Source organism: Choloepus didactylus, chromosome 19 (genome assembly GCF_015220235.1).
Source record: "Choloepus didactylus isolate mChoDid1 chromosome 19, mChoDid1.pri, whole genome shotgun sequence".
In the NCBI taxonomy this organism is placed as follows: domain Eukaryota; kingdom Metazoa; phylum Chordata; class Mammalia; order Pilosa; family Megalonychidae; genus Choloepus; species Choloepus didactylus.
Genome location: NC_051325.1, coordinates 21,559,622 through 21,576,526, shown reverse-complemented (window position 1 = coordinate 21,576,526; position 16,905 = coordinate 21,559,622). Strand labels below are relative to the sequence as shown.

General features: G+C 41.2%; 1 protein-coding gene across 2 annotated transcripts in view; it reads right to left on the bottom strand.

Moving 5' to 3' along the window:
• Positions 1-16,905, bottom strand: part of LOC119515819 (serine palmitoyltransferase 3-like) — a 169,442-nt gene that overhangs the window by 60,568 nt on the left and 91,969 nt on the right. For both annotated transcript variants that reach the window (XM_037812014.1, XM_037812015.1), the window contains exon 8: positions 2,612-2,831. In XM_037812014.1, coding sequence (XP_037667942.1) covers positions 2,612-2,831 — 220 coding nt within the window. The remainder of the gene's footprint in view (positions 1-2,611; positions 2,832-16,905) is intronic.

The following is a 16,905-nucleotide window of genomic DNA, read 5'->3' as shown; positions in this document are numbered from 1 at the left end:
TAAAGGAGCCCCTAAATTTGAGACCTCCTGATCCTACTGCTTCCACAGTCAAGGAGTGCTTTTTCTTTCTTTCTTTCTCTTTTTTTTGGACATGGAAAATCCAGATAAGGAAATAAGTTCCTTTATTAAGTTTTCGTTAAGTCAGAACAGACAAGAAGGAGAATAGCATTTAGACTAATCCAGATTTGCTTTCCATGAAAATCTAAAATCTGGATTTTTTTTTTTCCCTTTCTCTTGGTCTAAGGAACAAGTATTGATAAGGAATAATTTGAATGTAATTTTGTGAATGTGTGTGGAAAATACAAACCAGGGAGTCAGGCTTCACAAAGGTAACCTTTCTGAAGACTTGTTAAACCCCTTGTACTCTCTTATCCTGTATCTGCACTCTTATATTAAGATGTCATACTGTATGCATATTATAAAAATTAAAATTAATATTATATTTCAAATTTAAAAAGCCACCAAGTAACTTTCTCTTGTTATATTTATATTCTCTGCTACTCAAGTTTTCCACACACCTAAAAGCCACCCTCCTTCAAGTGTCTGCAGAAAACAGGAGCATCAGAACTTCTGGATAAGAACACAAAATACCTTTAAATTTGTTCTTCTACAACTTTAGACTGCACAGTGGGAGAGTGACCCCTGCTGGCAGAGATGTAGGTCCTATTTCCATAGTTGCTTGTAAAAAACTGTATTAAGGATGGACAATGTAAGGCTGTGAACTTGAGTTTTCTGAGGAAGAAGGTATGTAAGTCCCAGGCAAATTTAGCTTATGTGCAGTCAGGGATTTGAAGATACTAAGGATAGGATGTGGGTAGTTTGCATATATATAACATACTTCATTTCTCCATTGTAACTTCCTTTTGTTTCACCCTAAGGAGGCAAATCACATACCAACAAAATTTTTCACATATATTTTACGTACACACCTGCTTCCCTAATCTAGCTTTCTATTCTATTACCTATTCCCTTCCCATGTACCAGATCACCCCAACTTCACATGATGAATTATCTATTCAGTGTTTCTTTTTAACCACATGCTAAACCATAAAATCATCTTCACTTCTTTAAGCAGTTTAAACAAATATACCAGAGATTTAAAGAAAAAAAAAAAACAGAAAAAATTGGGGTTCTTTTGGGTCAATGCTTTAAAGTGAATATAAAATTTACCTAAATGAAACCACTAAATAATCTGGCTCCCTACCCACATTCATGCTAATTCTTACCTCCTAGATGCAAGTAGTGCTTGAGAAAGAAGGCTCTGAAATTAAGGATACACTTAAAACAGTTCAAGAAGTACTTTCAACCTTTCACCAAATTTAGCTGACTTTCGTAAGATCGCTGGCATTCCCATGTCTTTAACAGGACAGAGGGGGAAAGAACAAAAACAACGCTTTGAGCTTGGAAGAAAAGTGGTGCTTACTGAAGGTTAAGACCACTTGCAGCTCTGAACATTGCAAGCATCTGTGCATCCTCATGGCAGGGCAAGTGCCAAAATGAAATCTGTTGTTTTAAGTCATGGGTTTTCCACTGTGGGACTGCTGAATGCAGCACTCCCTGGTTTGCCTAACTGGTTTACCAGGAGTCTGAACTCTTGGTCCTACTGATCACAGTGGGTAAGGAATTGGGAATTTTAGATTAGTGGTTGAGGCCACCCACACATGCTGGTTTTGACCAACTGCGCCCTCTTAGGTGGAGCCAACACCACCTTCACACTGTCTCTCTGGGACAGGTGTAGCACTGTATGAGATCCTTGTCAGGTTTCCTGTGATATACTCATATAATGGGGCAGAGATATCTGACTCCTTTATCCCTCAAGTTTGGGTGTGCATGTTTGATTTTCCTTTTCTCTTTCCCTTCCCTCCTATTTTAAATTTCTTTCAAACATCTATCAGCCCTTGTCTTATATTTGCAGCGCCTTCCACGATATTGGCATTAGAATGACAGGGATGAGCTCACTTAACAGTCTAATGACATCAGATCAGAATTTATAATGCACATAGATCAGAGATTAGAGGATGAGAAGATTTCGCCTGTGGCTTATTCAAAGTCCTAGGAGAGAGAGATTTTTGCACTGAAAATCTTTTAAAAAGTAGCTCTCTAATCCTATCACTCTCTTGATTAAAACTCTTAAAACCCACAACTTGTAGCACAGGGTCAACTTCCTTACTACTTGAAATTGTTTATGGTTATCATCCCCATTGTGTTTTACATGCCACAGAAACAAACTACTTGCAGTTCTCATAACAGCCCCTTGTCATTTCTATGACTCGGTACACATTATTCCCTCTTTCTGAAATGTAAACCAAATCCCTCTCCCTCCCCTCAATAATTTGTCTACAAATTTTCTATTCATTCATAAAGACTTACCTTTGTACCAGTCTTTACTTTGTGTACACCACTAGCCTTGCCATGTTATTGCAACATACTTACTTGTCACATATGAGTTCCCTCACGTTTTGGGCCTTATTGGCTGTGAACTCACTGTAGCCAGGCCATGGCACTCAATCAACATGCAGGGCATAGGAGCTCTCATGGATTCAGAGAAGGCCCACAGACTGTGTCCCCAGGATGTTCAGTTTTAAATAGACTCAAGGAGTAGCTCTCTTACCTTCTTTCCAGCTAGGTAACCTCCACAGGCTGCGAAGCTTTTGCTGAATGTGCCCATCAACACATCGACATCACTGGGGTCCACTCCAAAGTAATCCAAGACACCTCGGCCAGTGGGGCCAATGGCTCCAATGCTGTGAGCCTCGTCAAGGTAGAGGTAAGCCTTGTATTTCTTCTTCAGAGCCACGATCTGGGGCAGATTCACAATGGAACCTTCCATGCTAGGTCACAAGGAGAAATGCTGGTAACTAAAACGGACCCCCCTGGGAAGCTTTATTTCAGACCCCCTTCCAATGCATCTCAGACAACCCTCCCTGAGATCTGGCAGAGGCCAGAGGGTCATGCATTTCCTGACTTTGATCTAGCTAAGACAACCTTCTCATTCTTTGAAAGATTACTCTGGCATTTCTATGCTACTTGAAAAAAATTACATTCAGTGGCTTTGCGTTGTTATAGCCAATGCCCAAGTAAACAATTAGCTCACTGTATTGTTAATCCAACTTATTTGTAAAGCTGATTAGTATAACTAGGCTGACAATATTGCTTTCTGGGTTATTTGAGTTATTTTGGTAGTTTGAGTTATATTAATCTATGGTGATCCACCTTTATTGGCCTGCCAATTCTGTTTGGCCAGGTTTCTCTGACATAATCACTGGCTTGAATTGCTGAAGATTAAAAGATGGAATTAAGAACACACACAGAGACAGGAGAGGCGGGGCAAGATGGCAGACTGGTGAGCTGTATGTTTTAGTTACTCCTCCAGGAAAGTAGGTAGAAAGCCAGGAACTGCGTGGACTGGACACCACAGAGCAATCTGTCTTTGGGCATACTTCATACAACACTCATGAAAACGTGGAACTGCTGAGATCAGCGAAATCTGTAAGTTTTTGCAGCCAGGGGACCCACACCCCACCCTGCCAGGCTCAGTCCCGTGGGAGGAGGGGCTGTCAGCTCCGGGAAGGAGAAGGGAGAACTGCAGTGGCAGCCCTTATCAGAAACTCATTCTACTGATCCAAACTCCAACCATAGATAGATGGAGACCAGACACCAGAGAATCTGAGAGCAGCCAGCCCAGCAGAGAGGAGACAGGCATAGAAAAAAACAACACGAAAAACTCCAAAATAAAAGCGGAGGATTTTTGGAGTTCTGGTGAACATAGAAAGGGGAAGGGCAGAGCTCAGGCCCCAGCTCAGGCCCTGAGGGGCATATGCAAATCCCAAAGAAAAGCTGATCTCTCTGCCCTGTGGACCTTTCCTTAATGGCCCTGGTTGCTTTGTCTCTTAGCATTTCAATAACGCATTAGATCTCTGAGGAGGGCCCTTTTTTTTTTTTTTTTTTAATCCTTTTTTCTTTTTCTAAAACAATTACTCTAAGAAGCCCAATACAGAAAGCTTCAAAGACTTGCAATTTGGGCAGGTCAAGTCAAGAGCAGAACTAACAGAGCTCTGAGACAAAACGCAATAATCCAGTGGCTGAGAAAATTTACTAAACACCACAACTTCCCAAGAAAAGGGGGGTGTCCGCTCACAGCCATCATCCTGGTGGACAGGAAACACTCCTGCCCATCGCCAGCCCCATAGCTCAGAGCTGCCCCAGACAACCCAGTGTGACGGAAGTGCTTCAAATAACAGGCACACTCCACAAAACTGGGCGTGGACATTAGCCTTCCCTGCAACCTCAGCTGATTGTCCCAGAGTTGGGAAGGTGGAGCAGTGTGAATTAACAAAGCCCCATTCAGCCATCATTTCAGCAGACTGGGAGCCTCCCTACACAGCCCAGCAGCCCAGAACTGCCCTGGGGGGACGGCACTCACCTGTGATATAGCACAGTCATCCCTCAACAGAGGACCCGGGGTGCACGGCCTGGAAGAGGGGCCCACTTGCAAGTCTCAGGAGCCATACGCCAATACCAAGGACTTGTGGGTCAGTGGCAGAGACAAACTGTGGCAGGACTGAACTGAAGGATTAGACTATTGCAGCAGCTTTAAAACTCTAGGATCACCAGGGAGATTTGATTGTTAGGGCCACCCCCCCTCCCTGACTGCCCAGAAACACGCCCCATATACAGGCCAGGCAACACCAACTACACACGCAAGCTTGGTACACCAAGTGGACCCCACAAGACTCACTCCCCCACTCACCAAAAAGCTAAACAGGGGAGAAATGGCTTGTGGAGAACAGGTGGCTCATGGACGCCACCTGCTGGTTAGTTAGAGAAAGTGTACTCCACGAAGCTGTAGATCTGATAAATTAGAGATAAGGACTTCAATTGGTCTACAAATCCTAAAAGAACCTTATCAAGTTCAGCAAATGCCACGAGGCCAAAAACAACAGAAAATTATAAAGCATATGAAAAAACCAGACGATATGGATAACCCAAGCCCAAGCACCCAAATCAAAAGTTCAGAAGAGACACAGCACCTAGAGCAGCTACTCAAAGAACTAAAGATGAACAATGAGACCATAGTACGGGAGACAAAGGAAATCAAGAAGACCCTAGAAGAGCATAAAGAAGACATTGCAAGACTACATAAAAAAATGGATGATCTTATGGAAATTAAAGAAACTGTTGACCAAATTAAAAAGATTCTGGACACTCATAGTACAAGACTAGAGGAAGTTGAACAACGAATCAGTGACCTGGAAGATGACAGAATGGAAAATGAAAGCATAAAAGAAAGAATGGGGAAAAAAATTGAAAAAATCGAAATGGACCTTAGGGATATGATAGATAATATGAAACATCCGAATATAAGACTCATTGGTGTCCCAGAAGGGGAAGAAAAGGGTAAAGGTCTAGGAAGAGTATTCAAAGAAATTGTTGGGGAAAACTTCCCAAATCTTCTAAAAAACATAAATACACAAATCATAAATGCTCAGCGAACTCCAAATAGAATAAATCCAAATAAACCCACTCCGAGACATATACTGATCACACTGTCAAACACAGAAGAGAAGGAGCAAGTTCTGAAAGCAGCAAGAGAAAAGCAATTCACCACATACAAAGGAAACAGCATAAGACTAAGTAGTGACTACTCAGCAGCCACCATGGAGGCAAGAAGGCAGTGGCACGATATATTTAAAATTCTGAGTGAGAAAAATTTCCAGCCAAGAATACTTTATCCAGCAAAGCTCTCCTTCAAATTTGAGGGAGAGCTTAAATTTTTCACAGACAAACAAATGCTGAGAGAATTTGCTAACAAGAGACCTGCCCTACTGGAGATACTCAAGGGAGCCCTACAGACAGAGAAACAAAGAAAGGACAGAGAGACTTGGAGAAAGGTTCAGTACTAAAGAGATTCGGTATGGGTACAATAAAGGATATTAATAGACAGAGGGGAAAAATATGACAAACATAAACCAAAGGATAAGATGGCTGATTCAAGAAATGCCTTCACGGTTATAACGTTGAATGTAAATGGATTAAACTCCCCAATTAAAAGATATAGATTCACAGAATGGATCAAAAACAATGAACCATCAATATGTTGCATACAAGAGACTCATCTTAGACACAGGGACACAAAGAAACTGAAAGTGAAAGGATGGAAAAAAATATTTCATGCAAGCTACAGCCAAAAGAAAGCAGGTGTAGCAATATTAATCTCAGATAAAATAGACTTCAAATGCAGGGATGTTTTGAGAGACAAAGAAGGCCACTACATACTAATAAAAGGGGCAATTCAGCAAGAAGAAATAACAATCGTAAATGTCTATGCACCCAATCAAGGTGCCACAAAATACATGAGAGAAACACTGGCAAAACTAAAGGAAGCAATTGATGTTTCCACAATAATTGTGGGAGACTTCAACACATCACTCTCTCCTATAGATAGATCAACCAGACAGAAGACCAATAAGGAAATTGAAAACCTAAACAATCTGATAAATGAATTAGATTTAACAGACATATACAGGACATTACATCCCAAATCACCAGGATACACATACTTTTCTAGTGCTCACGGAACATTCTCCAGAATAGATCATATGCTGGGACATAAAACAAGCCTGAATAAATTTAAAAAGATTGAAATTATTCAAAGCACATTCTCTGACCACAATGGAATACAATTAGAAGTCAATAACCATCAGAGACTTAGAAAATTCACAAATACCTGGAGGTTAAACAACACACTCCTAAACAATCAGTGGGTTAATGAAGAACTAGCAAGAGAAATTGCTAAATATATAGAGACGAATGAAAATGAGAACACAACATACCAAAACCTATGGGATGCAGCAAAAGCAGTGCTAAGGGGGAAATTTAAAGCACTAAACGCATATATCAAAAAGGAAGAAAGAGCCAAAATCAAAGAACTAATGGATCAACTGAAGAAGCTAGAAAATGAACAGCAAACCAATCCTAAACCAAGTACAAGAAAAGAAATAACAAGGATTAAAGCAGAAATAAATGACATAGAGAACAAAAAAACAATAGAGAGGATAAATATCACCAAAAGTTGGTTCTTTGAGAAGATCAACAAGATTGACAAGCCCCTAGCTAGACTGACAAAATCAAAAAGAGAGAAGACCCATATAAACAAAATAATGAATGAAAAAGGTGACATAACTGCAGATCCTGAAGAAATTAAAAAATTATAAGAGGATACTATGAACAACTGTATGGCAACAAACTGGATAATGTAGAGGAAATGGACAATTTCCTGGAAACATATGAACAACCTAGACTGACCAGAGAAGAAATAGAAGACCTCAACGAACCCATCACAAGCAAAGAGATCCAATCAGTCATCAAAAATCTTCCCACAAATAAATGCCCAGGGCCAGATGGCTTCACAGGGGAATTCTACCAAACTTTCCAGAAAGAACTGACACCAATCTTACTCTTAACTCTTTCAAAACATTGAAGAAAATGGAACACTACCAAACTCATTTTATGAAGCTAACATCAATCTAATACCAAAACCAGGCAAAGATGCTACAAAAAAGGAAAACTACCGGCCAATCTCCCTAATGAATATAGATGCAAAAATCCTCAACAAAATACTTGCAAATCGAATCCAAAGACACATTAAAAAAATCATACACCATGACCAAGTGGGGTTCATTCCAGGCATGCAAGGATGGTTCAACATAAGAAAATCAATCAATGGATTACAACACATTAACAAGTCAAAAGGGAAAAATCAATTGATCATCTCAATAGATGCTGAAAAAGCATTTGACAAAATCCAACATCCATTTTCGATAAAAACACTTCAAAAGGTAGGAATTGAAGGAAACTTCCTCAACATGATAAAGAGCATATATGAAAAACCCACAGCCAGCACAGTACTCAATGGTGAGAGACTGAAAGCCCTCCATCTAAGATCAGGAACAAGACAAGGATGCCCGCTGTCACCACTGTTATTCAACATTGTGCTGGAAGTGCTAGCCAGGGCAATCCGGCAAGACAAAGAAATAAAAGGCATCCAAATTGGAAAAGAAGAAGTAAAACTGTCATTGTTTGCAGATGATATGATCTTATATCTAGAAAACCCTGAGAAATCGACGATACAGCTACTAGAGCTAATAAACAAATTTAGCAAAGTAGCGGGATACAAGATTAATGCACATAAGTCAGTAATGTTTCTATATGCTAGAAATGAACAAACTGAAGAGACACTCAAGAAAAAGATACCATTTTCAATAGCAACTAAAAAAATCAAGTACCTAGGAATAAACTTAACCAAAGATGTAAAAGACCTATACAAAGAAAACTACATAACTCTACTAAAAGAAATAGAAGGGGACCTTAAAAGATGGAAAAATATTCCATGTTCATGGATAGGAAGACTAAATGTCATTAAGATGTCAATTCTACCCAAACTCATCTACAGATTCAATGCAATCCCAATCAAAATTCCAACAACCTACTTTGCAGACTTGGAAAAGCTAGTTATCAAATTTATTTGGAAAGGGAAGATGCCTCGAATTGCTAAAGACACTCTAAAAAAGAAAAACGAAGTGGGAGGACTTACACTCCCTGACTTGGAAGCTTATTATAAAGCCACAGTTGCCAAAACAGCATGGTACTGGCACAAAGATAGACATATAGATCAATGGAATCGAATTGAGAATTCAGAGATAGACCCTCAGATCTATGGCCAACTGATCTTTGATAAGGCCCCCAAAGTCACTGAACTGAGTCATAATGGTCTTTTCAACAAATGGGGCTGGGAGAGTTGGATATCCATATCCAAAAGAATGAAAGAGGACCCCTACCTCACACCCTACACAAAAATTAACTCAAAATGGACGAAAGATCTCAAGATAAAAGAAAGTACCAAAAAACTCCTAGAAGATAATGTAGGAAAACATCTTCAAGACCTTGTATTAGGCGGCCACTTCCTAGACTTTACACCCAAAGCACAAGCAACAAAAGAGAAAACAGATAAATGGGAACTCCTCAAGCTTAGAAGTTTCTGCACCTCAAAGGAATTTCTCAAAAAGGTAAAGAGGCAGCCAACTCAATGGGAAAAAATTTTTGGAAACCATGTATCTGACAAAAGACTGATATCTTGCATATATAAAGAAATCCTACAACTCAATGACAATAGTACAGACGGCCCAATTATAAAATGGGCAAAAGATATGAAAAGACAGTTCTCTGAAGAGGAAATACAAATGGCCAAGAAACACATGAAAAAATGTTCAGTTTCACTAGCTATTAGAGAGATGCAAATTAAGACCACAATGAGATACCATCTAACACCGGTTAGAATGGCTGCCATTAAACAAACAGGAAACTACAAATGCTGGAGGGGATGTGGAGAAATTGGAACTCTTATTCATTGTTGGTGGGATTGTATAATGGTTCAGCCACTCTGGAAGTCAGTCTGGCAGTTCCTTAGAAAACTAGATATAGAGTTACCATTCGATCCAGCGATTGCACTTCTCGGTATATACCCGGAAGATCGGAAAGCAGTGACACGAACAGATATCTCCACGCCAATGTTCATAGCAGCATTATTCACAATTGCCAAGAGATGGAAACAACCGAAATGTCCTTCAACAGATGAGTGGATAAATAAAATGTGGTATATACACACGATGGAATACTACGCGGCAGTAAGAAGGAACGATCTCGTGAAACATATGACAACATGGATGAACCTTGAAGACATAATGCTGAGCGAAATAAGCCAGGCACAAAAAGAGAAATATTATATGCTACCACTAATGTGAACTTTGAAAAATGTAAAACAAATGGTTTATAATGTAGAATGTAGGGGAACTAGCAATAGAGAGCAATTAAGGAAGGGGGAACAATAATCCAAGAAGAACAGATAAGCTATTTAACGTTCTGGGGATGCCCAGGAATGACTATGGTCTGTTAATTTCTGATGGATATAGTAGGAGCAAGTTCACAGAAATGTTGCTACATTAGGTAACTTTCTTGGGGTAAAGTAGGAACATGTTGGAAGTTAAGCAGTTATCTTAGGTTAGTTGTCTTTTTCTTACTCCCTTGTTATGGTCTCTTTGAAATGTTCTTTTATTGTATTTTGTTTTCTTTTTAAATTTTTTTTCATACAGTTGATTTAAAAAAGAAGGGAAAGTTAAAAAAAAAAAAGAAAAACAAAGAAAAAAAAAAGATGTAGTGCCCCCTTGAGGAGCCTGTGGAGAATGCAGGGGTATTCGCCTACCCCACCTCCATGGTTGCTAACATGACCACAGACATAGGGGACTGGTGGTTTGATGGGTTGAGCCCTCTACCACAGGTTTTACCCTTGGGAAGACAGTTGCTGCAAAGGAGAGGCTAGGCCTCCCTATGGTTGTGCCTAAGAGCCTCCTCCCGAATGCCTCTTTGTTGCTCAGATGTGGCCCTCTCTCTCTGGCTAAGCCAACTTGAAAGGTGAAATCACTGCCCTCCCCCCTACGTGGGATCAGACACCCAGGGGAGTGAATCTCCCTGGCAACGTGGAATATGACTCCCGGGGAGGAATGTAGACCCGGCATCGTGGGACGGAGAACATCTTCTTGACCAAAAGGGGGATGTGAAAGGAAATGAAATAAGCTTCAGTGGCAGAGAGATTCCAAAAGGAGCCGAGAGGTCACTCTGGTGGGCACTCTTATGCACACTTTAGACAACCCTTTGTATGTTCTAAAGAATTGGGGTAGCTGGTGGTGGATACCTGAAACTATCAAACTACAACCCAGAACCCATGAATCTCGAAGACAGTTGTATAAAAATGTAGCTTATGAGGGGTGACAAGGGAATTGGGAAAGCCATAAGGACCACACTCCACTTTGTCTAGTTTATGGATGGATGAGTAGAAAAATAGGGGAAGGAAACAAACAGACAAAGGTACCCAGTGTTCTTTTCTACTTCAATTGCTCTTTTTCACTTTAATTATTATTCTTGTTATTTTTGTGTGTGTGCTAATGAAGGTGTCAGGGATTGATTTGGGTGATGAATGTACAACTATGTAATGGTACTGTAAACAATCGAAAGTACGATTTGTTTTGTATGACTGCGTGGTATGTGAATATATCTCAATAAAATGAAGATTAAAAAAAAAAAAGATTAGAGAAAATTAAAAGACAAAGAAGGACACTATATATTAAAAGTATCAATTCACCAAGAAGACATAACAATCATAAACATTTATGCACCTAACCACAGTACCCCGAAATACATGGAAAAAAAAAAAAAAAAGAACACACACAAAAACTTAATTTTAGCATAGTGCTCATTAAAGCGCAATCCAAGTTCTTAGGCCCTGTTCAGTGCTCACTGGAAGTAAGAGGTTTACTGAACGTTCAGCCTGGTAGCATTGCCTCTTTCTGTTCCTTTAGGGCAGAGGTCCTCCAACTTGAGGAGTGTCAGAACCCCCTGCAGGGCTTGTTAAAACAGAGGTCACTGGGTCCCCACTCCCAGAGAATTTCTGATCCAATAGGTCTGTGGGACGGGCTGAGAATTTGCATTTCTAGTCAGTTTCCAGCTTCCAAGAGATGCTGCTGCTGATGATGGAGGACCCCACTTTGAGAACCACTGCTGTAGATGAACCCTTTGTTTTTATCCCTCTGTGCTTTAGTTTTCATGGTATTGTAAACTGCAAAACCAGTTCAAGTTTTCCTGCAAAGGGAAACTTATGAAGTAAATAAATAAGTAAAATTGAAATGTCATGTTCATGTGGCCCATCTAGCACTCAATGGATGTAAAAGAACTTCTGTGTTGACTTAGTTCTCAGAACACTTTCTAATTGTAAACTGTGTCTCTCTACACTGTACTGTCAGGCGGATTCCGGGGAAACACAAAGACTCACATGCACACAAAGGAGCAAGTCAAACTTTTCAAACCTGTCAATTTAATTCAAGAGCTAATCAACTGAATCCAACAGTGGAGGTGAACTCTCCCCTCTGCCTAATTAATTTACTCATCAGATTAAATTTAGCTTATAAAATTTAATTTAAATTCAAGTATTAGGCCAGTTCCATCAAAGCTGTTCAGCTGGTTGCACACATGATCATCCAAAGTAGCCTTTTGCGATTTTCACAAGCTCGGTTTCGATGGTTTTCAAATCTGAATGACATGAAGACCCAAGAGAGCCTTCTTCTCTTATGTAAGTTTGTGAGTTAGTGACAAGATTTTCTTAGATTAATTGCTTGTTGAAGTTGCTCCTAATGGGGGGGAGGCAGCACGGCCGACTAACCGCATAAGCTCGGATTGTGGCCACACCACTTACTAACTGTGAACTTACATGGCATCTTTGCCTTGGTTTCCTCCTACGTCAAATAAGGATGATGATAGGACCCCTCTCCCCCTCAGGGAGTAGCTGTAACAATGACTCAAAATAAAGTGGCTGGTACATGATGAGCCCCCCGCCGACTGTTACCGTTCTCAGGAGTTGTTGCTTAGGAGGAAAGGGTTGTGGTGAAGCCTAAGATGAGGATTCGGAAGCCCTGCATAATAATGTTCTGTGTTGAATCTTCTAGCAATGAGGCATGTGGGCATCGCTGTGGGTGTCATATATACTAAATGGGTTTCTGCCCTCAGAATTCTAGAATCTTCTTCTCATCTTTAAAATGTTAGAAATTGGCAATGCAAATATGCTAAAACCCTGACATGTCTTTGTTCTGGAACTGGATTTGGCAGGAGCTACAGTTAATGTTGAACAGAGTTTGCAGACACTCAAGCCAGCAAATAAGCCATCCTTGGGGCGGGGGTTGGGGGTGGGATGGCTAGCTGACGTTTGGAGCCTGCCCCACCTGGTTTATCTTTCTTCTTCTAAGATTAATGATTCTTCCATTCTGGTCATTTCTGGAGTTAACTGCAGGGCACGTATAGAATCCTAGGGAGAACATAGCTTTTATAAAGAGTTATATTCAGACCACACCAAGTTTTCATTTTCTGAGTGACCAAATTTGAATGAAACATTTCCTACAGGGTGTTATTGAGTTTGATGTGTGCATTGAAAGGCTATCTATTTAATTCTCCACAAATTGCTGTCAAAGAGTACAGTACCCAAAATGATAAAGAAAACAAGAACAGCTTTTGATTCTTTCTCCCTGAATGGAAGGTTGTGTTTTAATTTGGACTTCGGGAGAAGAAAAACAAGTAAAATACAACTGTGTGTACAGATAATTCCACCAGTCAATATAAAGCTCTCTGCAGGGACTTGAATTCTTCTTAAATCAGCAAGCCAGTGAATAAGTCTTTATATCTTTTCTATTACATAATGCGTTAGCTAAGTGACAAGACTCCTTTTTAAAATCTCCCTCTCACCACCTTCCCCTCTGCATATAAACCATATTACCCACTGGCAGGATTTGGAATTAAACCACTGGTTTGCCAACTTACATGGTGGAAAAGTCTCCTTGGTGGGCCCACGTTATAACCCAAGACAAGAAAAGAATGTGGAAAGAGAAAAAAAAGGAGGTAACACTCATTTAAAATAGTCACTATTTTCTTATTCTTTGTCTGTATTTGTTTAAACTAGACAGATACAGGATAGAGTTTACCAGTGAAGTTCTTAATCCTGAACTTACATTATTTAGGAACGAACAGCTTATATTCTTGTAGTAGTGGCACTCAGAGAATTCAGCATATAGTTATATATGTAGTTTTTGGAAGGGCTGAGTACTATTTCTTGATTCATTTTCTTTTGAAAGTTTGGGCTCCAGCTATACTAGTTTTTGTCCTGGATCATTTGGGAAACTCTGTTCCCATATATTTTTAAGCAATATTGAGGTTTCTCAACTATGAAGGACAAGAGATCTAGACTTCTCAGAGGCACAAAACTAGAAAACTATAACTCCAAAGTAATACTTAAAGGAAAATACATACCAGAACACTAAAATACTACTACTGTACTTTTAAACAAAAGTAATGGAATCATGGAATTTTAGACTTTAAGTTTCAGTTCCATTATTTTTTCTATGAAGAATCCAAGGCCCAGATAGGTCAGTGGTGAAAGTCAAACAGTGACCTTCCATGTCCCTTTCTTCGTCATTGCATGTGGACCCATGGGCTGACTCTTGTGTTTAGGTAAGGCCTCTGTCCAGCAGGGCCACCTGGTTTGAATCCCAGCTCTGCTTCCTCCTAGTTTGTGCCCTGCAGCAAGTTATCTAGGCTTCTAAGCCCTAGTTTCTTCATCTCCCCAATAACCACCAGGTTATGGGGAGTCTCATTCAAGATTGCTCATGTAAAAAGTGTCTATCTCGGGTACATGGTAAATGTGAGCTTCCTCTGGCATCCATCCTCAGGTGGATGAAAAGCAAGCTGCTTCACTACGCAGATGGCTTATTGTTTCCTGAGCCTCAACATCCTCAACTGAAAATACATGTGAGGATGAAGACAGCTACCTTGGTTGGGGGTTTACTATGGGCCAGGCTTTCTGCCAAGCACTTGCTTATGTGATCCCACGAGAACACGGGGAAGGGCACGTGGCAGTTGGATTGGAACCCAGGTCCCAGGCCAGCCTCCTGGGTGCCTCTATAGTCTTCATATAAATAATAATTCCTAGATCATCTATGGATGGTGATATTATTATTATTATTACTATTGCTGCTTTTGCAGATTTCCTCTGACTTCTCAGACTCGGTACCCAGCCTTCTTTCACCTTGAAAATTGCCTGAAACTTTGACTGCTCTCTTCTGCAGTTATGAAAAAAAAATGATTTATGTGGGCTTCCTGGGGTGAGGGTACTTTGTCTGTGCTGGCTGACCACACACAAGAGACGAAAAAAGACTGGTGGTGAAAATCCAAAGGGGGCTTTGTGTCCATAATATGCCTCTAAAAAGTAGAAGTACAATTATGAACTACTGATTTCACATTTCTTAACCTGTCGCTTAGGAGAATTGCACAGGAAATAATTCCATTGTCTGGCACTAGTAGTGAATTAGAAATCCACATGAAGCCTATTCCTCTGAGGTTCACAGCTCTAGAAGTCCACTCTAATGTAGTCCTATTTTATAGATGTGGAAACTGGGGTCCCAGAAGGTTCTAAGGAGGTGCCCTGCTTCCTGTGTATGAATGATGCCTTCTATGTCATGCTTTCTTTTAAGGGCAAGATTCCTGTGCAGGTGAAATTAAGAGCAAGCTCTCTGTAAAGAAATTTCCTGGGAAGTAGAGACTTCTATAAATCCCAGGTTAATTGAGCTACTGCAGTAGATGCCTCCAAAGATGGCTGCCTGCAATTCTTCCCATCCCAGTACACACACACCCCATTCCTCCCATATTGGGCAGAGTCTCTTTGCCCTCTGCTTGAGTCTGGGCCGGCCCTGTGGCTTGCTTTGACTCTAGAGCAGGAGTGATGTTGTACTAGAGCTATGCCTAGTCTTTGAGAGGCTGGACAGCTTTTACTTTCACTGTCTTGGAAGCCGGACTCCATGCTGTAACTAGTAATTAACTAGTAATGGCTGGACAACTGAATGGGAGAGGCTATGTAAAGAGAGGGCCATCTGGAAGAGAACAGAACTCCCCCATTGACAGTCAGCTCCAAGGACCCAGATGTGAACAAGCCCATGTTGGATATTCCAGCCCTACCCAAGCTCCCAGCTGAATGCAGCCACATAGGTGACCTCCAGTCAGGACCTCATGGGGCAGAAGAATGGCCCAGTGGGTCCAGACAACCCACGGTGTCATGAGAAATCATAAATCATTGCCACATAAGCCACCATGCATTGGAGCATTTGTTACCCAGCAATGGATGGCTGAGCAGTCTCTATGGCTAAGCTGAGCTTGGGGTGGGAGGTCCACACCTGGATCCCCCGTCCTCCTGGCACAGCCATTAACAAGGCCTGCTGCTGGAGCAGTTTATCTGCTTAACTGATGGGAAAATTTGACAGTCAATGCTGGTGGTCCACTTAATTGCAGCCACGATCAAAGTGCTTGCAACATAACTTTCCTTTAGTGGAGCCAAGTTCTGCTTATTTGCATTTGGGTTCTGTTTACTCTGATGGAAGGAGGTGGCTGGCCTGCTTTCCCTCAGCTGATCTGTCCTCCAGCTAAGCCAGGCTGAATGACAGGTGTTTAGATAAGGGCTGTTTGCTCCCTTCCCAGGCCTTACAACGTGTTGCAATTGGCATGGGTCACACAAGGAGAAAGAAACTTGCTTGGGGTTACGACAGCATAGAGTCACCATGTGGTTATTTTTCGTGAAAGTAGCAAGTTCAGGGCTAGTAGGTAGTTAATCATTCTAGACCAGGGTTTCTTAATCCTGACACTACTGACACTCTGAACTCGGTAATTCTTCATTGTGGGAGGTTGCCCCGTGCATTGTAGGTTTAGCCACATCCCTGGCCCCTTACCACTAGATTCCAGTAGCACCTTGCCCAAGTTGTAACAGCTAAAAATTGCCAGATATCCCTGAGGCAGGAATGGAGGGCAAAATTGCCTCCAGCTTAGAACTGCTGTTCTAGAGGGAACTCAAAGTCTCATAAAAAGGACACACTCTCAATTTGGGCAGAGAATAAAAAGTATTTGCAAAGCCCCCTTGAGGGAATGGGGAAAAATGTGGAAATATTAAACTTTCCAACCTGGGGAATTAATGATATTCTCACAAGCATTGGGGTCTACCAGTTTAGAAGGCCAAGCCCTTGATCTTGGGGCTTGCATGAAGCTTGTTACCGCAAAGGAGAGGCTAAGCCTACTTATAACTGTGCCTGAGAGTCACCCCCAGAGGGCCTCCTTGTTGCTCAGATGTGGCCTCTCTCTCTAAGCCAACTTCGGAGGTGGACTCGCTGCCTCCCCCCTACGTGGGACATGACTCCCAGGGGTATAAATCTCCCTGGCAATGTAGGACATGATCCCGGGGATGAGCCTGGACCTGGCTTCATGGGATTGAGA